Raw genomic sequence first — 23,269 nt, forward strand, 5'->3', positions numbered from 1 at the left:
CGGCTCTGAACAAACACTGGTCCCCTTTCTGTCTCTGTAGTCCTCTCATCTTTAACACCTCTCGTCCACTCTAGGATTTCCAAGATCTTAGTAAGAACAGTGTTAGTATTTGTCCAAGTCTCCAAGTGTGCAGTTCAACTGGTTAGGAGCCTTGAGTTCATTTAGAGCAGCTAAATGTTTCCTATCAGCACCTCCCCCTATCATAAATATGTTTTACCCTTTCTGGTTTGAAAATTTTCTGAATTTATTTACTGAACAAATATTTTAAAGCCTTCATTAAGCAAAGCTTTATGCTTAGATGAATAACATAGATTCTGCCCTAATAATAATAAGTTTATGCCTAGAAGAACATTCTTGCCCCTAAGTATAATTGTCAGCAAACATTTTTAAAATGTATGCCAGGTGTCTTTCTCTGTGCCAGGCCTATAAAGGGAATAAGGCTCAGCTCTTCCTAACAAGGATCCTGGTGTGGCTGGGACAAGGCTGTTGTGAAAATAAGACTACACAACAGTGTGTTAAGTGCCATAATAACATGTAAGACACTATGGGGACAAAGTAGAGAGAAAATCCAGCTCTCTCAAGGGCAAGGGGTTGTCAGACTCTACAAAAAGAGGTCTATCTTGAAGGTAACAAAGTTCAGTAGGTAAATGACAAGCATATGAAGCAGTATGTTTAAAGGCATTTAAAGTTTTTAAAATGGTTACTTTAGTATGGCCAAAGTATCAAGTTAGGGAACCTAGTGTTAGTCATTATATGAATTAGGATATTAGAGTCCTCGGCCTGTGTAGTAGCACAAAGAATGAAAAGAAGAGGCTGAAGTTCAGACTGACAATGCAATGGATAACATTGTTTAAAGTATTTATTACAGTGCAAATATTGAAAAACGAGTAAAACAAAATCACTCTGAGTCTTCTATTGTAAAAGAGAAGGCACTCTGGAAAAGTACGGAATTCGAGTACAAATAACGAGTTCAATTTTATATTATTTGTGAGACTTCCTTGTGAAGTTGCAATGTATATCTGAGACTCATGAGCTAAGCAAGGACTCTTAGTTCGTATTTGGAAATTACCCACATAGAGAAGTTTGGAGAAAATGCCATAGGTAATGTCACTCTGGGAAAGGTACAGATAGAGAAAAGAGGCGGATAGAAGAACAGTGGGAAAGAGGCCTGCCGGTGGACAGGCCAGTGGAACATGCTGGGACTGAGTGTAGCTGGGAAGGTGCAGAATTCTGAAAAACTGGGGGCAAAGGCTGAGATTATATAGAGGTTCTGAGTTGGCTATAAACGAGCATAAGAGATTTCAGATTTGCCTTCAAATCATGTTGAGGATTGTATAGCATAGTCTTCATTTTGGAATGCATTATGTGGCAGTCTTCTGTTATAATTTTTTAAAGACTTGTTTTTTCAAGAAAGTTTTCAGCTCATAGCAAAATTGAGTGGAAGGTACAAAAATTTTCCATATTGTTACAAGCAGTGAACCTACACTGACACATCCATATCACCCCAAAAAAGCCTGTAGCTTACATTGGGGTTCACTCTTGGTGTTATACATTCTGTGGGTTTGGACAGATGTATAATGACATGTGTCCACCTTTATTGTATCACACAGTATTTTCACTGCCCTGAAGCTCCTCTGTGTTCTGGCTCCCTCTCTATCCCCAGCCCCTGGCCATAAAGTTTTAATTACACAAAAGAAAAGAGATTACTTGAGCTTAGAAAATAAGATTTAGAAAATTTTAAACTGTGGATTTTTTTAACTCATGTAGCAATTTCTAATTTTTTAATCTCTCTGCTTTTGCTGCAGATAATTGGCCTTTTGAATGTTTTCACACCACAGAAATCACTAGAAGAATTTCAAGATGTGTAAGTGTGATAATTAAAATTTGATGTTAGTGCCTTATTGTTAGATTGTTGCTGTACACTTTAGCTGTCATCTTTTTTCACCCATGAAGTTACATAGTCATGGAGCTCATGGATGCAAATCTTTGCCAAGTGATTCAGATGGAACTGGATCATGAAAGAATGTCCTACCTTCTCTATCAGATGCTGTGTGGAATCAAGCACCTTCACTCTGCTGGAATTATTCATCGGGTTAGTAGAAACTACTATCATCATAATCTATTTTTATCCATTGAGGTGAAATTCATATAACATAAGAGTAATCATCTTAAAGTGTACAATTCAGTGACATTTAGTACATTCACAAAACGTGAAGCCACCACCCATATCAATTGCTCCAAAAGAAAACCTCATACCCATGAAGTAGTCACTCCTCATTCCCTCTTTCCCAGCCCCCAGGCATTATACCAGTCTGCTTTCTGTGTCTGTACACTTACCTCTTCTGGATTTTATATACTTGGAATCGTACAATTATGTGACCTTTGTGTCCAGCTTCTTTGACTTAGCATAATGTTTTCAAGTTTATCCATGTTGTAGCATGTATCAGTAGTTCATTCTTTTTTATGACTAATATTCTGTTTTATGTATTTACCACACTTTGTTCATGGATAAACATTTGGGTTATTTCTAAGTTTTAGCTTTGTGGATAACACTGCTATGGACATTCATGTACAAGTATTTATTTGAGTTCTTGTTTTCAATTCTTTCAATTCTACCTAGGAGTGGAATTGCTGAGTCATATGGTAAACCTATATTTAACTTTCTAAGGAACCACCAAACTGTATTCCATAGTGGCTACACCATTTTACATTCCTAGTAACAATTTATGACTGAGAATCCAATTTCTTTAAATCTTTGCCAATGTTTACTGACTTTTTTATTCTAACCCTCCTAGTGCATATGACCTGGTATTTTATTGTGGTTTTTATTTGCATTTCCCTAATGACTAATGATGTTGAGCATCTTTATATGTGCTTGTTGGCCATTTGCATACCTTTGTGGGAGGAATTTCTAGTCAAGTCCTTGGCCCATTTTTTAATTAGGTTGTTTTGCTTTTTATTATTGAGTTGTAGGTGTTCCTTATATATTTCAGATACTGGACCCTTATCAGATATGTGATTTGTAAATATTTTCTCCCATTTTATATGTTGTCTTTTCACTTTCTTGATATCCTTTGACAAAAGTTTTTAATTTTCATGAAATTCAGTTTATTTTGTCTTTGGTTGTGTGTTCTTTTGGTGTCATATATAGGAATCCATTGTCAAATGCAAAATCATTAAGATTTACACTTAGGTTTTCTTCTCAGAGTTGTATAGTTTTAACTCTTATATTTAGGTCTTTGACCCATTTTGAGTTGATTTTTATATATTAAATGTATAATATGCTTGTGGAAATCCAGTTGTTCCAGCACTTGATTTAAGGGATTATTGTTTCCCAGTTGAATGGTCTTGGCCTCCTTGTTGAAAATTGACCATATATTGTTTTATCTGGACTCTTAGTGCTCTTCCATTGATCTGTGTATCTCTGTCCTTATACCAGTACCACATTATTTTGATCGCTGTAACTTTGTAGTAAGTTTTAAAATGGGAAAGTGGGAATCCTTTAACTTCATTCTTTTTTTTTTCAACATCATTTTGACTATTCAGAACCCCTTGTGATTTTGTATGAATTTGAGTATCAGCTTTTCCATTTCTGCAGGAAAGGCTATTGGAATTTTAATAAGGATTTCATTGAATCTAAAGATTGGGTAGTTTTGCCATCTTAACTATATTTAATATTCCAGCTCATGAACACAGGGTGATTTTCCATTTACTTAGATTATATTAGTCTTAGTTGGGCTCCATAACAAAATACCATAGACTGGATGGCTTAAACAACAGAAATTTGTTTTCTCACAGTTTTGAAGGCTAGAAGTCCATGCATGACCAGCAAATTCAGTTTTTGGTGATACCTCTCTTCCTGGCTTGTGCCAAAGAGGGGGTGTTGGGGGGCATGTGCACAAGCTCTGGTATTTTTTACAAAGACACCAGTTATTTTGGATTAGAGCCCCATCTTTATGACCTCATTTAAAAACTTAATTACCTTCATACGGGACCTATATCCAGATACAGCCACACAGGGGTTAGGGCTTCCACATGTGAATTTGGGGTTGGGGAGACACAGTTCAGTCTATAACAGTGATGGCGAACCTATGACACGCGAACTCATTTTTTTGGTTGATTTTTCTTTGTTAAATGGCATTTAAATATCTACACTAATAAAAGAGAAACATGGTAATTAGCGTACGACAGCTACCCTTTTCATTGGCTAATCAGTGAGTATATGCAAATTAACTGTCAGCCAAGATGGCGGCCGGCAGCCAGGCACTGAAGCGAGCAGGGAGGCTTGCTTGCTGCAGACTCCAACGTTCCACGCGAACTCATTTTTTTTGGTTGATTTTTCTTTGTTAAATGGCATTTAAATATATAAAATAAATATCAAAAATATAAGTCTTTGTTTTACTATGGTTGCAGATATCAAAAAATTTCTATATGTGACACGGCACCAGAGTTAAGTTAGGGTTTTTCAAAATGCTGACACGCCGAGCTCAAAAGGTTCGCCATCACTGGTCTATAACATAGTTCTTCTTAAATCTCAGCAGTGTTTTACAGTTTTCGGTGTGCAAGTCTTTCACCTCATTAATTACATTTTTCTCTAGGTATTTTTTATTTTGGAAGCTAGTATAAATGAAATTATTTTCTTAGTTTTTAATTTGTTCATTGCTAGTGTATAGAAACACAGCTGGTCTTTGTGTATTGATGTAGCTTTGCTTAATTCATTCAAATATAGTGGAGATTTTTTTTTTTTACAATTTTCTATTTGTAAGATCATCTCATTTGCGCAATTGTTTGACTTCTTTCTTTCCGATTTGTTTTGGTTGGGTTTTTTGTTGTGTTTTGTTGTTTGTTTGTTTGTTGTTGGGGTTTTTTTGTTTGTTTGTTTGTTTTGTTGTTGTTGTTTTTTTGCCTAGTTGCTCTGGCTAACGCTTCCAGCAAAATGTTGAACGGAAGTGGCAAAAGTGGGAATCTGTGCCCTGTTCTTGATCTTAGGAGTATGATATTAGCTGTGGGGTCTTCATAAATGCCCTTGATCTCTTTGAAGAAGTTCCATTTTGCATTGGAATTATATGCAAATTGTATGGTCAGAGGGTACAGATCCACAAGACTACCTTCACTTCAGGTCAGCTGGCTACAACTTGGGGTCCCCAAAACCACTCTGTTTTAATAATTCACTAGAGTGACTCAGCTCCAAACAGCACTGTACTTATGATTACAGTATTATTATAGTAAAAGAATACAAATTTGAACCAATCAAAGGAGGTGATGCATTGGGCATAATCTGAGAGAGGTCCAAACATGGAGATTTCAGCCAGTCATTCTCTCCTCAAAGTTTAAAAGTATAGAGTATTTGCTAGCTAGGAAAGCTCACCCAAGTCTTTGGTATCCAGAGTTTTCCTTGCTGCTCAATCACATACTGCCTTCCTGGTGGCTGACCTTCAGTCTCCAACCCTTCCTAAGGTTTACACTAATACCTTTAGTCTCACATTGTTAGACTTCCTGTGCCCAAAACCCCAGGCAAACAAAGACACTGCTATCAGTCAGGACATTCAGGGGCCTAGAGGTTACCTATAACTGAGGGCCAAAGCCAGACCTCTCTTTACATTAAGATTAATTTTTTACCACATACCTTTTACTCCAAGTTTAAGTGCTTTTATTATGAAAAGATGTTGGATTTTGTTAAATGCATTTCTGCATCAATTGAAGTGATCATGTTTGGCTTTCCTTAAATCAATGTGATATATTAAATTGATTCATTTTGTACATTGAACACTTGCATTCCTGGGATCAAATCCCACTTTAGTCATAATGTGTAATCCTTTTAATATGCTCTTGGGATTATTTTGCTGAGAATTTTTACATCTGTGTTCATAACTGATACTGCTGTGTAGATTTTTTTTTTTAATGATGTCTTTGTCAGAATTTAGTATCAAGGTAATGCTGGCCTCAGAATGAGTTAGAAACTGTTCTTTCCTCATCTGTTTTTTGAAAGAGTTTAAGAAGGATTGATGTTAATTCTTAACTAAATGATTGGTAGAATTTCCTTTTTTTTTGAGATTTTCATTATTGATTTGCTCTCTTTACTTGTTATGGGTATGTTCAGGTTTTGTGTTTCTTGAGTCAGTTTTGGTAATATTGTGTATTTTTAGGAACTTCTTTTTTCATCTAAATGATCTAATTTGTTGGTGTACACTTGCTCATAGTTTTTCTTTTATAATCCTTTTGTGTCTGTAAAGTTGGTAGTAATGTCCCCATTTTAATTTATAATTTTAGTTAATTGCACCTTTTTTTTTTCATTGTCTAGGTAAAGGTTTATCAATGTTGTTGCTCTTTTTAAAGAACCAACTTCTGAGCCCTGACTGGTAGCTTGGTTGGTTAGAGTGTCATCCCAGTACACCAAGTTTGTGGGTTTGATCACAGGTCAGGGCACACACAAGAAGCAACCAAATCCTTGCCGGGCTGCTAAGTGGTTAGAGCTTTGGCCCTCAGACCAAAGGATCTTGGGTTCAATTCCCGATGAAGAGTACATAGCACGGTTGCAGGCTCGATCCTCAGCCCCAGCGGGGTCATGTGCAAGAGGCAACTAATCAATGTGTCTCTCACATCCATGTTTCTCTCTCTCTCTCTCTCTTAACCCCCTTTCTTCTTCCCCTCCACGCTCTCTAAAAAACTCAATGGAAAAAAGAGATAGAGAGTTAGAAACATCAATGAGAGAGAAACATCGATCAGCTGCCTCCCGCACATCTACTGGGGACGTGCCCGCAACCCAGGTACATGCCCTTGACCGGAATCGAACCTGGGACCTTTCAGTCCGCAGGCCGACGCTCTATCCACTGAGCCAAACCGGTTTCGGCCTCAGGTAAGGATTTAAAGAAAAAGAAGTAACCAAGTGGAATGACAAAAATTGATGTTTCTCTCTTTCTTGCTTTTTCTCTCAAATCAATAAATTTTTTAAAAATTTAAAGAACCAACTTCCGGTTTTGTTGATTTTTCTTTATTGTTTTTTTGGTCTCTATTTTGTTAATCTCTACTTTTTTCTTTATTATTTTCTGTCATGTTCTTGCTTTCAGATTAGTTTGCTCTTCTCTTCTGCTTTCTTAAGGTGGAATATTAGCAAATTGATTGGAATTTTTTATGTAAAAGTGAACAGCACTTATTGAGCACTCATTGTGTACAGAACACAATACCAATTGTAATGCCATTTTCCATGGAGCTCACCTACGGTCATGTCACAACAAGCCAGACTGGACCCGAGAGCTTGCCAAAGCAGCCCTGCTCTCGGGTCCAGCTTGACTGTGTTGTGGCATGTCTGTGAGGTGAGCTCCATGCATATTTTTTTGTTAATGTGAGTGTTAACAGCTATAAAATGTCCCCTGAGCTCTACTTATTAGGTATTCCCTAAATTTTGGTATGTTGTATTTTCATTCATCTCAAAGTATAACTAATTTTCTTTTAATTTTCACAAACTGTTGTTTTATTTCCACAAATGTGTGAATTTTACACTTTTACTTTTTCTTGATTTCTAGCTTCATTCCAATTGTGATCAGAGAAGACACTTTGTATGATTTCAGTGTGTGTTTTTTTAATATTGAGGTTTATTCTGTCACCTAACATATAGTCTAGCGGCTAGACTCTAGCCTGAAGAATATCTTGTTGCATGTGCACTTGAGAAAAATATGTATTCTGCTGTTTTGAAGAGAGTTATTTTATAATGTCTGTTATGTCTAGTTGGCTTATAGTGTTGTTCCCACCCTTATTTTCTTATTAATCTTCTAATTTTTTTGTCCATTAATGAGAGCAAGGCATAGAACTCTACACCTGTTATTGTGTAACTATTTCTCCCTTCAATCATGTCAGTCTTTTAAAATATATTTTTATTAATTTCAGAGAGGAAGGGAGAGGGAGGGAGGGATAGAAACATATTGATGAGAGAGAATCATCCATCGGCTGCCTCCTGCATGTCCCCTTCCGGGGTTCGAGCCCGCAACCTGGGTATGTGCCTTTGACCGGAATCGAACCCGGGACCCTTATCGAACCCAGGACCCTTCAGTCTGCAAGCCGACGATCTATCCACTGAGCCAAACCAACCAAGGCCAATCATGTCAATTTTGCTTCATGTATTTGGGGGCTTTGTTAGGTATGTATACATATATTCTTGATGGATTGATCCTTTTATCAGTGAGTATTGTCCTCTTTTGCCCCATGGAACATTTTTGACTTATAGTCTGTTTTGTTTGATATTAGAATAGCTATCTTTTGATTTCTGTTTGAATGAAATATAGGATTTTTCCATCCTTTCACTTTCAGTCCATTTGTGCCTTTGAAGCTAAAGGGAATCTCTGTAGATAGCCTGCAGAAGGCACATCTTTCTTTTATGCCTTCTGCCCTTCTCTGACTTTTAGTTGGAGAGTTTACTGTCTCTACATGTAAAGTAATTGCTGATAAGGAAGAAGTTACTTTGGCCACTGTACTGTTTGTTGTCATAAGTCATATCTTTTTGTTCCTTATATTTTTTTTATTACTGCCTTTTTGTGTGTTTAAGTACATTTTTTGCTGTGTATCTTTTTTCTCTGTTCCTTTTCTTTATATTTTCAGTCTTAAAGGTTACCATAGGCATTACAATTTAACCTCTTCCATTTATAACAATCTATTTTGAATTATTACCACTGTAACTTCTGTAGTATACAAAAACTCTGCTTCTATGCAGTCTTCCGTTTCCCTTTATATTGTTGTTGTCACAGATTACATATTTATAGACTGTGTGCCCATCAAGATAAATTTGTTCATACTGTTTATTGCATTTGTCTTTTAAATAATATTGCGGGGGAAGTACAGCTGGCTTTTTTATGTATCTATGTAATTACCTTTACCAGTATTCTTTTTTTTTTAAATATTTTATTGGTTTTTTACAGAGAGGAAGGGAGAGAGGTAGAGAGTTAGAAACATTGATGAGAGAGAAACATCGATCAGCTGCCTCCTGCACACTCCCCACTGGGGATGTGCCCGTAACCAAGGTACATGCCCTTGAGCGGAATCGAACCTGGGACCCTTCAGTCCGCAGGCCGACACTCTATCCACTGCGCCAAACCGGTTAGGGCCCTTTACCAGTATTCTTTATTTCTTCATTTGACTTCATGTAACTGTTTGTTGTTCTTTTATTTCTACCTGAAGGACTATTTAGTACTTTTTTTTTTTAATCCCCAGTCAAGGAGTGAGGATATTTTTTCCATTGATTCTGAGAGGGGAAGAGAGTGGGGAGGGAGAGAGTGAAACATCGATGTGACAGAAATACATCATTGGTTGCCTCCCACACATGCCCCAATGGGGGGCGGATATCGGACCTGCAACCCAGGTATGTGTCCTTGACCAGGAATCAAACCCGAAACCCTTTGGCACACAGGCCAATGTTCTAACCACTGAGCAACGCCAGCTAGGACTAGCACTTTTTATACGACATATGTCCTAGTGACAGACTCCCTTAGCTTTTCATTTATCTCAAAATGTTTTAATTTCTCCTTCAGTTTTGATTTTGCTGGATTTAGAATTTTTGTTTGGCTTTTCTTTCAACCATTTAAATGTGTTATTTTACCACCTTTTGGCTTCCATCATCATCATTATTATTATTATTTTAGAAATTAGCTGTTAATATCATTGAGGCTCTCTTGTAAGATCTTTTACTTCTCTCTGGATGCTCTTAAAATTCTCTTTTTTGTCTGTCTTTCAACAGTTTGATTTTGATGAGTCTCAGTGCAGATTTTTTGCTTTTATTCTTTTTGTAGTTTGTTGTATAGTTTGGATACATAGATTTATGTATTTCATTTGAAAGTTTTTACTTATCTTTTAAAATATTTTTCTACCCCTTTTTCTAACTTTTGACTCTCCCTAAACTTAATTACAAATAGCCTTACCAATAACATAAAGTCATTTAACACATATTATGTATGTTATATGTATTATGTGCTGCATTTATACAATAAAGTAAGCTAGAAAAAAGAAAATCATAAGAGAAAATACATTTACTGTATTTATTAAAAAAAGTTTGCATATAAGTGGATCTCTCCATATCCAACCCATGTGGTTCAAGGTTCAGTTGTAAATGTAATTATACAATATGTGGTTCGTCCATGTACCTATCACCTATCAGTCCTTCATTTACTTTTATTGCCAAATAATATTTCACTATATGGATATACCACATGTGTTTAATCATTTCACTACTTGATCAACAGTTAGGCTGGTTTGCATATAAGTGGATCTCTCCGTATCCAACCCATGTGGTTCAAGGTTCAGTTGTAAATGTAATTATACAATATGTGGTTCGTCCATGTACCTATCACCTATCAGTCCTTCATTTACTTTTATTGCCAAATAATATTTCACTATATGGATATACCACATGTGTTTAATCATTTCACTACTTGATCAACAGTTAGGCTGTTACCATTTTTTTGCCTCTTTTAGGTAATGCTGACATGAACATTCAAATACAAGTTTTTGTGTGGACATATGTTTTTGTATTTTAGTTTTAATTCTAGCTTATTCTTTGAAAAGAATTGCATCTAATTTGGGAGGAATTTTTGAAAATGTATTTAATTCAGTGGAAGTATATTTTCCTTCTGAGCTACCTTGTAACAAATATCCTAACTTATATAATAAAATAAATATATGTGTGCTCAAATTAACTATTTTAAGACAATTATGCATCTGAGATATTCATGCTTATCCTTAGTTATCATTCTGATTGCCTTGTATATTACATATGCAACTACTATAATATTATATCTAATGCCTTCTTTAAGCAACATAAGGTAAATTCTTTTAAATAGAGGAGTATATCGTCCTCAACTCATACTCATCTATTACATGATATAGAGCAAATGAGTTAAACTTCTGGGCGTTGTTTTTGTTTGTTTCCTTTGTCCTTTGGATCAGGACAGTAATCCACCATCATGGAAGTTAATTTGATTTTAGTGAAGTAAAATCTTCGAAGTGGAAAATTTCCAGATTAATGGAGGTACCAGGTGATCAGTACATAAATCACAGACCAAATGACAGGAGATGAAAATAAAAAAAGAAAGAAACAGTAAGAAGCATAAAAAGGAAACATTAAGTTACAGAAGACCAATATATAACAGTAACGTCTTAATGAAAATAAGGTTATCTCACACACACACACACACACACACACACACACACAAAACCAACAGGTACATGTTTCTGTAACAAAAACATGTGTAGCTAATTTCCAAAGGCTGAAAGCACAGGTGTTAGCAGAGATGTACTGGGAGAATGCAAACAGGATGGAAGAGACTGACAGTTGTCAGAGGGAGCGGGGTTGGGGGCTAGGAGAAAAGGGGAAGGGATTAATAGTAAGAAAACCATAGATCTGACAACAACGTGGTGGTAGCCAGAGGGAAAGGTGGGCGGGGGGCGGGGGGATTGAAAAGGGCAAAGGGGGGATAAATGGTGGTGGAAAGAGACGTTACTTTGGGTGGTATGTGCATGATGCAGTATGCAGATGGTGTGTTTTAGAGTCATACACTTGAAACCTATATGGTTTTATTGACTAATGTCACCCAATAGATTTGATATAAAAATTAAAATTGAAAAAAAGAGCCCTGGCCAGGTAGCTCAGTTGATTAGAGTGTCGTCCCGATACGCCAAGGTTTGATCCCTGGTCAGGGCACATACAGAAAATGAACCAATGAATGCATAAATAAGTGTAACAGCAAATTGGTCTTTCCCTCTTTCTCCCTCTCTCTCTTTCTAAGCATCAATAAAAAAAAGAAAACAAGAATAAGTGTTTAATCAAGTGAAGTGATTATAGTGGGAAGAAGAGTTACTTATAAGGATGAAGGGTATTATACACTTATTTGGATAAATAATGTCAAGAACTTGACATGGAATAGAGTTGCTATGTACAAATCTTAAATTGTAAAAAATAGGATAACTGCACAAATACAATAGTATGTATTGGGATACTATACGTACTCCTTTAGTATATAGGCAATAAAGTATTAAAAATACAGTACAATAGAAAATTTACATAATAAGTTTGAACTAATAAGACTTATATGGGGATCTCTGAGGGGGGAGTAAAGGAAGTAAAAGTGCACAGAGGGAGAAATTGAATTGGATGCAATCACTCCAGAGGCCTCAGCTGGTAACTCAACTGGGCCTTTGTCCTGGGGGCAGCAGGACCTTGGAAAACGAGGCACCTCGCTGAAGGCAGTTCCTGGGGAGAGACTTGGCTAAAGCTGGGGGCAGCCAGCACAGCCAGCAGCTGGAAGAATGCATGCTCAGTGCTGCCCAGGAGTCAGAGCTCGCAGCACAGCACCCACTGTAGGCCACCCCTGGTGCTCCTTTTTCCCACTTTCTTCATGCAGTAAGTTTTGGAAACTGTTCTTCCATGGTTTTATTTGCTGTCTGTTCCTTTTCTTGAGTATCTTACTAGAAGTTTAATGGGATAAACTACTGCACTCACTTCTGTAGCTGGTCTTGAGGCCACAATTTACTCCTCTCTCTGTTCTAGTACTCATTCAAAGTCCCCGCAGCCTAAGCTAATGCTTCTGCTGGGCTGAGATTGCTTACTTGCTAAAATAACCTGAACTTTCGTCCTGTAGGGGTTCAGTGAAAGTCAGGGTGGGGGTGGGCTTCCCCAGAGTCTCTCACAGACCCAGGCTGAGTGAGGCTCCACTGTCGGGGTGGTCGGTCTCACTGTATGAGAAGAGGAAGTCCGTGCTGTGTATAAAATTATACCTAGGTGTTGTTGTTTTTTTGTCATATCAGCAAAAAATACTTTTTTTGGTGTGCTGCAGAATTTTAGCAACTACTTTATGTGTGTCATGAGATTAAAAAGTTTGGAAATTGCTGGTCTTCATTGGGCTCTTCCTTTTCTCATGGTGGAAGATAGGAGAACCAAGCTAAATCAAGCAAGCTCATTTACAACCGTCTTCAGGTTTGGTGGACATCACATTCTCTGACATTCTGTTGATTGAAACAAGTCATCTGAAGGTGAAAAGGTATAGAGGTATACAGGGTTGGGAGGAGGAGATGTCTGCTATATACACTGCTTTTTTTTGTAAGTGTCTAGTAACTTTTAGTTTTTCCAGAATGGCAAGGCCTGAAATATTCTGAACTCTGTTCCCTTTCATTTCTACTTGTAAAATGGCAGTAAATTGTGTTTACTGTACTACAGTGCTCTGTGTTATGTTTACTGTACTACAGTTCTTTCACATCTATCTAGTAGCCACCAACACACACTACTAAAATTTTACTTTCTAATCACTTCTTCCCAAACTTACTCTGTAAAGGCAAGGCCAGATAGTTTTTTAGGCTTTACAGATGATACAAGCTCTGTTATAGCTTTGCTAGTGTAACACAAAAATAGCCATAGACAATAAGCAACTGAATGAGTGTGGCTGTTTCTTCACAGGTAGGCCTTCCTTTGCCAACCCTATTCTAGAGCCTCAACTTCATTATGCAGGGCTGTGCCTGCCGAGTTCTTGCAAGTGACAGTGTCTTCGAAGGCGTTGCTATTATATAACCTGGATCGCTTTTCCAACTGTGGTATTAGTTTCCCTGCTGCCTGCTACTCGACTGCTAAGCTATGATCATGTGTGTATGGAAGAGTAGCACCCTACCTGGCACCAGTTTCAGTGATATCAGAATAGACCATAGACCGGTGAGAAGGAAGAGCAGGCTGTGTTTACTGCACTACAGCACCACTTGTGACACCACGTGTCTGGTTATCAGAATAGACCGGTGACGAGGAAGAGCAATGCTCGGTGTTTACTGCACTACAGCACCACTTGTGACACCACGTGTGTCAGTTTTTCTCACCAAACAATTTTCTGGTTTTCTGTACTTCAGCTGGTGTCCTACAATTTAATTCAGTTCTGACACTTTCTGCCTGGAGACAGATTCAGATCCCACAGGTTAAAAGCTCAGCCCCACAAGATTGCCCCCACTGCAGATGCCGATCACAAGCCCTGGTTATTACTGTGATTCTGACCTCCTGGCTATAATTCAGAGGTTCCCACATCTTTCTACTCAGGATCAATTTATTTGCCAGAGCTTCTCACAGACTCAGGAAAACATTTTACTTAGTAGACTACCAGTTTATTACAAAGGACATTAACTCAGGGAGAGCCAAATGGAGAGGTGCATAGGGCAAGGTATGTGGAAAGGGGTGTGGAGCTCCATGCCCTTTCTGGGTGTGCCACTCCTCAGATCTTCACATGTTCAGCACCAAATCTTGTCTTTTGTGGTTTTTATGGAGTCTTCATTTCCTTCCTAGGCATGTTGATTGAATCATTGACCATTGGTAATTGAACGCTAGCTGAGGTCTGGGGGTGGAGCTGAAAGTTGAAGCTCAAATCACAATGTTGGTTCCCTTGGCAACCAGCCCCCATCCTTTTGGGCTTTGCAAGTCAGCTCATTAACATAAACTCAGGGTCAGTGAAAAGGGCTTTAAAAATAACAGTCATCTTTATTGCTCTTATCAATTAAGGAATTCTTGCCCTGGTTGGTGTGGCTAGTTGGTTGAGTGTTGTCCTGTGCACCAAAGGATTAAGTTTGATTCTAGGTTAGGCACATATCCAGGTTGTAGGTCTGATCCCGGGTCAGAGTATGTGCAAGAGAGAGCTGATCAATGTTTCTCTCTCCCTCTCCCTTCCTCTTCCTCTCTCTCTCTCAAAAAAAAATGAATAAAAAATATTTTTTTTTAAAAAAGAAAGAAATTCTAAGGTTTTTGGAGCTCTGTCTCAGTAATTGAGACAAAGACCAAATATATAGTAATTATAAATCACAATGTCACAGCTGGGCTATGCTGGGTACCAAACCCTGAATTCTCCGTGGCTCACCAACTACGGTTTATTTCCCGCATCGCATGTCCAGTGCAGGTCATGACAGGTGAGGGCTCTGCTTTACCTCAGTGCTCAGCAACCTAGACTGACAGAGGGTCCATCATCTGGAATGTTACAGTCACCAAAGCAGGGAAGGGACAACAGGATGCCCTTCTGTATGTTCTCACATCCCACTTCACAGAACTAATCACAGTTAGGCTTGCCTGACTACCTACCTAATTGTGAGGAGGCTAGAAACTCTGAGAGAAGATGGAATAATGTTAGCTTAGTTCCACTCTGCTACAAATTCATGCAAATTCAGTTGTTCTTCTCATATGGTTCTAGCATCGGTAGAAAGGTACATATTGATATATAGACGGATAGATTTTAGGTAATATTATTTGAGGCATTTTTGGACAGTTTTTTCTTTAAAAATATCTACTTTTAAGTGTATTTTACTCTTAATTTTCCAAAATAAAATGTTTAAAATTAGAATTGTATTTCTAGATGAGAATGCAGTAGTGTAAAGAGCCATTGATCTTTACCCATCAGAGTAGACATTGAAATGGTATCAAAGCTTGTAAGCTATATTTTTGAACATGCAAAGTTACTTGGCTCAGTATTGTGTTTTGGAAATAGTGCCAATATCATATTTATGGAACAGCAATAATGAAAATTTTCATCTCTATTTTTAATTTGATAAAGCCCTTGGGTTATTTATCTTCTAAAACCATCCATGATTGCCTATGAAAAGATCTAAAGACAACATACAATTTTTCCTGGATAGAGACACTGAAAAAGCAATCATTGCTTTTCAGGCCATCAGTACCTATAATGGAGTGTGTTTGTGTTATGGATGTATGTTTGCTTTCTATGGTCTCTTGGTTCACAATAGGTTTCATGGGAGCTAACAGGCAAAATGTGATGAACTTGAAGCCATGAGTGTTTACGCTGCTGCCTTCCTTTTAACGACCACAGCATGGAATTGCTTGAAGTTGGGGTCAGGTGGAAAATTCTTCACAAAGACATTATTTAGTAGCATTAACAGCAAGTAATTATATAGATTAGTGGCACCAAGACAATGCTGTCCTACCTCTGTGAGCAGACAGAGATTTTACGGACAAATTTGTGTGATTTGGGACAGCAGTCAGTGATGGAAAGACCACTGAGGACTGTTTCCGTCATTATACTTGGCCATCTGCCAATGAGAGAGGTCAAATGACACCTGCTTGGATTGACATAGAATGGCCAATTATTGATTTGTATTATCTACACAAACTCCATTGTGTCTTTAAAATCGGTTTTTTTTATGCTGGTAATTTAGTATACAAGTGAATATAAATGCTAACTTATGATTCTCTCTTTCTTTTACCATATTCATTTTATATGAGCTTTTTTATTTTTAAATACTAGAGGCCTGATGTACAAAATTTATGCAAGAGTAGGCCTTCCTTCCCCCAGCTGCTGGCACTGGCTTCCCTTGCAGCCCCAGCTTCATCTGGAAGGATGTCCGGTCTAATTAGCATATTATGTTTTTATTATTATAGATTTTTTATTGATTTCAGAGAGGAAGGGAAAGGGAGAGAAAGATAGAAACATCAATGATGAGAGAGAATCATTGATAGGCTGCCTCTTGCATGCCCCACACTGGGGATTGAGCCCGCAACCCTTGACTGGAATTGAACCCGGGATCCTTCAGACTCCAGGCCTACGCTCTATCCCCTGAGCCAAACCAGCTAGGGCTTATGTGAGCTTTTAGATGTAGTTCCAAATCGCTTTACTCCACTTGATCAAAAATTACTAGCTAATCATAATTTCTAGCAAATAAAATATTACTAAATTCTCTAATAACTGTATGTATTCATAAATTAAAATACCATCAAGTGAATTCCTCAAATGTGCCCAATATAATGAATTTATGCCATGATATCGATTATGGTAAGAGAAATAGACAGTTTGCATGAATTGTTTTATCAGTGATCTGATAACTTGTGAACTGCAAAATATTTGTATATGTCATAGCATTCTTTTATTTTTTTATTTCTTAAAGGACTTAAAGCCCAGTAATATAGTAGTAAAATCAGACTGCACTTTGAAGATTCTTGACTTTGGACTGGCCAGGACTGCAGGAACTAGTTTCATGATGACACCCTACGTAGTGACGCGCTACTACAGAGCACCTGAAGTCATCCTAGGGATGGGCTACAAAGAAAACGGTCAGAAAACACATTTACTTGAAATACTGTCCTGTTTTATGAGATCTCTTATGTAAATATTTAAGCTGAAGTGCATAGTTAAATATATGTCACTGAAACGTTGTATCAAGAGTTTGAAAGTAACTCTAAATTTTGTCATAAATGTTTGGGAAAACTTAGGGTACCTGTTTATTTAATTACAAATACCTAACCATCAACACTACCTTTGGATAAGGACTTTGTTGCCATGGCCCCTGAAATTTACTTTCCTGTAACTTTACAGTGAATATTTCTAACATGGGCTCAAGGAGTATATATAGTGGACTGACAGTTTATCTTTTGTATGAATCCTAGTTTGCTGTTAGTGACATTTGCACCTATTTCCAACCCCCTGAGACTAGAGTTACCAGCAATAGCACTTAGTAAGCTTGAAGAGCCAGGATAAAGCCATCTGCAAAGCTGATGGATAATAAAGGTGACCTTTTGTAGGAAACTGTTGTTTCATCAACGCCCTGTGTCCAGCCTTAAAGAAATGGCATATTTTGTGTGGGTATATTCAGTTACATATATCAGCATTAGAATCAAGGTTGAAGAAAATTGTCAGGCATGTAGTTCATGAATTATTAAAAAATTAAACATACACATATATTTAAGAAGAAATGTTGTAGACTTTCAGACAGGGGTGAATGAGTGCACAGGCCTTTATTGACTTGTGGTAACTTCATCCAAAGTACTGCCTGGAATAGGGTCTGGACTTTTTCCTAGCAGTTTGCTTTGAACTAAGAAACTGTATTAAGTCAGTCTTCTTGAATCATTTTTAGAAAAGATAATATTGAACTGAGAATTTTAAGTTCCTTATATTTTCTGAGCTAATTAAAAACAAATACTTTAAACATTTACTATTATTCTTTTGTTCTTAAATAAACAAGATGTTTTGTTTTCTTACTATCTAAAATTGTCTTATACCCTGTAGATCTAGTGAGTTCGATTTAGTATTAGACTCATTGAGGTTTTGTTATTGTTGTTTTTTAGGGGTTTTTTTTAGAATTGATACAAGTGACCAACATGAAGATTGCTTTTGCATTTGCTATAAAACCATTTACTGTCCCAGCTACTGTGCAATGTGTCACTCTGTGGCCTATAAATGTGATTTGGGGAGATAGCTCCCTGCCAGAAATTAGCACTAAAAAAAATACCATATTAAGAATTGACTTGCTTTCCTCATAGATTAAGAGTTATACACACGACCTTATCACCTTTTCTTTCTTTTTTTTGGTCTCAGGAAACAGAGTCAAATATAATGCTTAATAACAATAACTGCATTAGCCATCAAGGGCAGACATAAGAACTTCCTCCACCCACCCTCACCTGTTTTAACAACTTTGTCTTTAATGTTGCCTTTTATTGCAAGCTACCTCAAAGCTTTGTAGAAAGTATAATATAATGGAATATATATAAGCTGCCTAATTGGCTATAGACCCATTAAAGGAAGTTTTATGCATGAACCACTGACCCAGACAAGAACTGCTCACATGCTTGCGACTTTCATAGTCTGTTTAAAAATGGGTTTATGTGATTTCTTAAAGTTTTCTACATAACTGTGTCCTGGATATTTGAGTAAAGTTTGCCATTCTCTATAATCTGTAGGGAAATTTTATTGTAATAGATTTTTACCAAAAATGAAAACCCTGGAATTTTTTTCCTACAGATTTATGAATATTAACTTTTTTCTAAATTCTTGTCTTTCAAAGTTGAATTCTACCATAAATATAAAAATATTTGCCTTTATTTTAATATCAAATTTTAGAGAAACTTTAATTCCAAAGGTTTTCCAAAATTTCTTTCCAGTTTAGCTCCTATGAGTCTATGGTGAACTGGCAGTCTCCTGTAAGGGTGTGTCCCAGAAAGTACACTGACATTTCCTAAGTCCTCCAGTGTGGTAAAGGGTGTCTCTCTCTCTCACATCAATTTCTACCCTTTTCCTTTTTTGCCCTTAAAGAATTTAGACCTTCAAGCTTCAAAAACAAATGAAAGCTTCTAAGGCAGTGGTTCTCAACCTTGGCTGCACATTAGAATCACCTGGGAATCTTTTTAAAATCCTAATTTCTGGGCCTCATCCTCCAGAAATTCTGTTTCTTTTTACTAATGTTGTGGCCCGTTACTAATGTTGTGGCCCCACCCCATAACAAAGAAACAGAATTTCCAGAGGACGAGGCCCAGAAATCAGGATTTTAAAAAGATTCCCAGGTGATTCTAATGTGCAGCCAAGGTTGAGAACCACTGGTCTAGCAGATGTCTTCAGCATTGATTAGAGTTCTCGTTGAAGTGGGAACTTTCAGACTGTATTCAGCCAAAACTAAACGTCTTCAACCAAAGCAATTTAGTTTTATGGGTTTAAAGACTTTAGGTAGAAAACATGATATATGCTTTTTTACTGAGTTTCCTGACTTGATCATTTATCTACTGTCCATGCACTTGTTCCTGTTGGGATAGTAGGGTAGATGTAGCACAGCATTGCTGGGGAACAAATGACTTTCAATTCAAAATAGACATAGCGCTACTCAAATACATTTATGAAATCCAGTTTGAAAATTTCTAAAGGGCTTCAGATTAATTCTTAACTATAATTATTCATAGAAATATATGCTTTCTGTTAAATATTTAACATGCTAAATTACTTCTGCTCATGCTTTTTTGTTGACTTAAAGAGAGAGCATAATGCACAGTTGAAACTCAAAATATTGTCAAGATTTCATTTTTAAAATTTTGCTACCTCGTGTACTTTTTCAACCTTATTTACAAAGTTTAAGTTTGCTGCTATTTTGTATTTTATAAACAAATTTTCATTGACAAAATGTATAGGATTTTTAACTACATTATTTCTGTGCATGGCTCTCACTTTAAAATTAGATATATAGTTAAAAGGCCACACTTCACCATTTGCTTTTGTAATTCAAAGCCTTTTGAAAAATGTTTTGTGTTTTAAATTATTCCATTAGCTAAAATTAAAATCACTTTTTTCTTTTTGTGATGTTTTGTAGTTTTTATATAATGCAGTCATATTATGCTTCTTTGATTTTAATGACCTTTTGCTTTGCTTTTCCTTCTTTTGTGCTGCAAACATATAGTGGATTTATGGTCTGTGGGGTGCATTATGGGAGAAATGGTTTGCCACAAAATCCTCTTTCCAGGAAGGGACTGTATCCTTGTGCTGCTGCAGCAGTGAAATTAGTGATGGACTTCCTTATGTTCGCTAATGGGGATGAAGATGGTTCATTCTTACAAGGGGGTTTTAAACAGATAGTTTGTGGCTATTACAGTTCAAAAACTGCTGAGATGAGAAGCTGAAATGTTCGTAGGCTGCGTCCGGCAGCAGGAAATACAGTCTCTGCTGGTAGTTAGAGCACATTCACTGTCACTCATTTTTATTTTGTACTGCTTTCTATAATTTTAAAGTATACATGGTGTGCGTGATTTTTTTAATGTTTTTTTATTTTTTATTTTAACCAAATTCTTTATGTTAATGTCATTGCATTTTGTTTTCAGTTGACATTTGGTCAGTTGGGTGCATCATGGGAGAAATGATCAAAGGTGGTGTTTTGTTCCCAGGTACAGATCGTATCCTTATCTTTGGCCTAAAATGTAGTTTCTAAAGGTCAAAATGTATGACAGCACTTCAGCTATGTCAAGTGTAATGTATTTTGTCTCTCCCTAATAATATTGTTAAATTACTCTACTCTTTCAAAATACCACCTGCTAGTTGACATAGACTTCCCTTCCCCCACGTATTGATTGTGTCATGTTATTTCTGAGAACTGCTCAAGTTAATTATCCACAATTATTTGCTGGCTTTGAGTTGATTTACTTAACATAAATCAGAAATCATGGCGGCCATTAAAAAATTGTAATAAGTATGCACTTGATTAAGTCTAGAAGTACTTAGGACTTGAATATGAATTTTGGAATTGTCTGTTGCTTCTGTCATCCTTTTGTTTTACCCCCTCCTCCCACCCCACCTTCCTTTTTGTTAATGTTCTTTGTGTTTTGTGTCTTTGGGTTGTCTGATTTCTTAACATAACATACTGATCTTTTCATCTGAGAATTTCAGCAGTAATAGTTTTATTATGGTGTAAGTAGATTTGGAGTCATGCTTTTTGTTCATCTATTTTAATATTTACATTACCAGCGAGTGATGTGTGATGTGTTTATCAGCTAGTCACCCTGAGACTGAAGTGAGGAGGAGGCATGGGAAAGCCATATGCACTAGGTTCATCAGAGAGCTTTGGTTCTCGTCCCAGGGAGGACTGGCAGTGTGAAGACTTAGGAGGAAGGAGACAGGGAGTTCTAACCTCACAACTTACCAAACACTGATTCATGTTCACAGGTTTCAGAGCTTTCAAACAGAGTTTATTACCTAAGTTAAACAAAGCATGGCAAAAGAAAACACCATTTTTACCAGAGCCGTCATTTTTATTTTCTGTTAGTGTAGAAAATTCTCAAAAAAAGGGACAGATTATAAGCAATATTTCTTAGCCTCTAGGACAGTGATGGCGAACCTATGACACGCGTGTCAGAGGTGACACGCGAACTCATTTTTTTGGTTGATTTTTCTTTGTTAAATGGCATTTAAATATATAAAATAAATATCAAAAATATAAGTCTTTGTTTTACTATGGTTGCAAATATCAAAAAATTTCTATATGTGACACGGCACCAGAGTTAAGTTAGGGTTTTTCAAAATGCTGACACGCCGAGCTCAAAAGGTTCGCCATCACTGCTCTAGGATATGCATTCACATTTTCAGATGAGCCAGAAAAAAATATTTTTGTATTCTAGAATTGTGTACAGTTTACATTTAGAGTCCCTGTGGGTAGTAATTATCATTATTCTTTGAGTCATTTGTATTTGGAATTTGTTGGTTTAAGCGTTCATTTTTTTAAATATGTTTTTGTTGATTTTTTAGAAAGAGAAGAAGGGAGAAGGGAGAGATAGAAACATTAATGAGAGAGAAACATCGATCTGCTGCCTCCTGCATACCCCCTACTAGGGATCAAGCCCACAATCTGAGCATGTGCCCTGACTGGGAATAGAACTGGCGACATCTTGGTACATGGGATGACGCTCAACCACTGAGCTGCACCAGTTGGACTTAAGCTTTCATTTATATGATAAAATGAATATTACACACACACACACACAGTCTCTCTCTCTCTCTCTCTCCCTTTCTTTCTCTCTCAATAAGATTAACAGTGCTTGTTTATTGACCCTTTCTGTCCACCTTTTGCAAGGTGGCTATAAGATAAAAGATTTGTAACTGCCACATTCTTTCTTAGAATTTTATAATTGTTATTTTCTTGTTATTTTAATATGGCTATGACTATGTGTTGAACATTAGATACGGAGTATTTTTCTTAGCTACTTGATACTAGATATTGATCAGTGGAATAAAGTTATTGAACAGCTTGGAACACCATGTCCTGAATTCATGAAGAAACTACAACCAACAGTAAGGACTTACGTTGAAAACAGACCTAAATATGCTGGATATAGCTTTGAGAAACTCTTCCCCGATGTGCTTTTCCCTGCTGACTCAGAACACAACAAACTTAAAGGTACTTTTATAAATATATTTATTTAATCCTATTGTGTGTGTGTGTGTGTGTGTGTGTGTGTGTGTGTGTGTGTGTTTTCATATTATTATGGAGCATACACTAAGTGTATTTCTGGGTCGTGGAACAAAGTAAGGTTTTAGTCATTTTTTCTGTAACTATATTTTTTCATCATATGTATGACCTGATTTTATAGTAAAATATTTTTATAAAACACATACTTTTTAAAAAATGAGCATCAAGTTTCTGAAATGTATTGCTAATTTTAAAAACCTTTATGAGGTACGTGTACATTCACATCATTATTTTTGCAGCCAGTCAGGCGAGGGATTTATTATCCAAAATGCTGGTGATTGACGCATCCAAAAGGATCTCTGTGGACGAAGCTCTCCAGCACCCATACATCAACGTCTGGTATGACCCTTCCGAGGCGGAGGCTGTAAGTTCTTCTCTTCATGTTTGAAGAAGTCAGTTAGAATTAAAGTTGGGTTCAGAGGAGACATTTTAATCTATATATATAAAAGCCAAGCGACCAGAATGGCAGAATGACCGGTCGCTATGATGTGCTATGATGTGCACTGTGGCGGCCAACTGGCCCGATTGCCCCCCCCAACCCCAATAA

General features: G+C 37.0%; 1 protein-coding gene across 4 annotated transcripts in view; it reads left to right on the forward strand.

The window, feature by feature from the left end:
• Positions 1–23,269, forward strand: part of MAPK8 (mitogen-activated protein kinase 8) — a 61,704-nt gene that overhangs the window by 19,160 nt on the left and 19,275 nt on the right. For 2 of the 4 annotated variants that reach the window (XM_005861310.2, XM_014535670.1), the window contains exons 4-9: positions 1,806–1,864; positions 1,954–2,092; positions 16,894–17,059; positions 20,167–20,238; positions 22,468–22,650; positions 22,962–23,086. In XM_005861310.2, the coding sequence (XP_005861372.1) occupies positions 1,806–1,864; positions 1,954–2,092; positions 16,894–17,059; positions 20,167–20,238; positions 22,468–22,650; positions 22,962–23,086 (744 nt within the window). Of the gene's footprint in view, positions 1–1,805; positions 1,865–1,953; positions 2,093–16,893; positions 17,060–20,166; positions 20,239–20,584; positions 20,657–22,467; positions 22,651–22,961; positions 23,087–23,269 lie in introns of all 4 variants that reach the window. The other 2 variants (XM_005861309.2, XM_005861311.2) reach the window with 1 other exon arrangement.

The sequence above is a fragment of the Myotis brandtii genome, unplaced genomic scaffold (assembly GCF_000412655.1).
Source record: "Myotis brandtii unplaced genomic scaffold, ASM41265v1 scaffold148, whole genome shotgun sequence".
In the NCBI taxonomy this organism is placed as follows: Eukaryota; Metazoa; Chordata; class Mammalia; order Chiroptera; family Vespertilionidae; genus Myotis; species Myotis brandtii.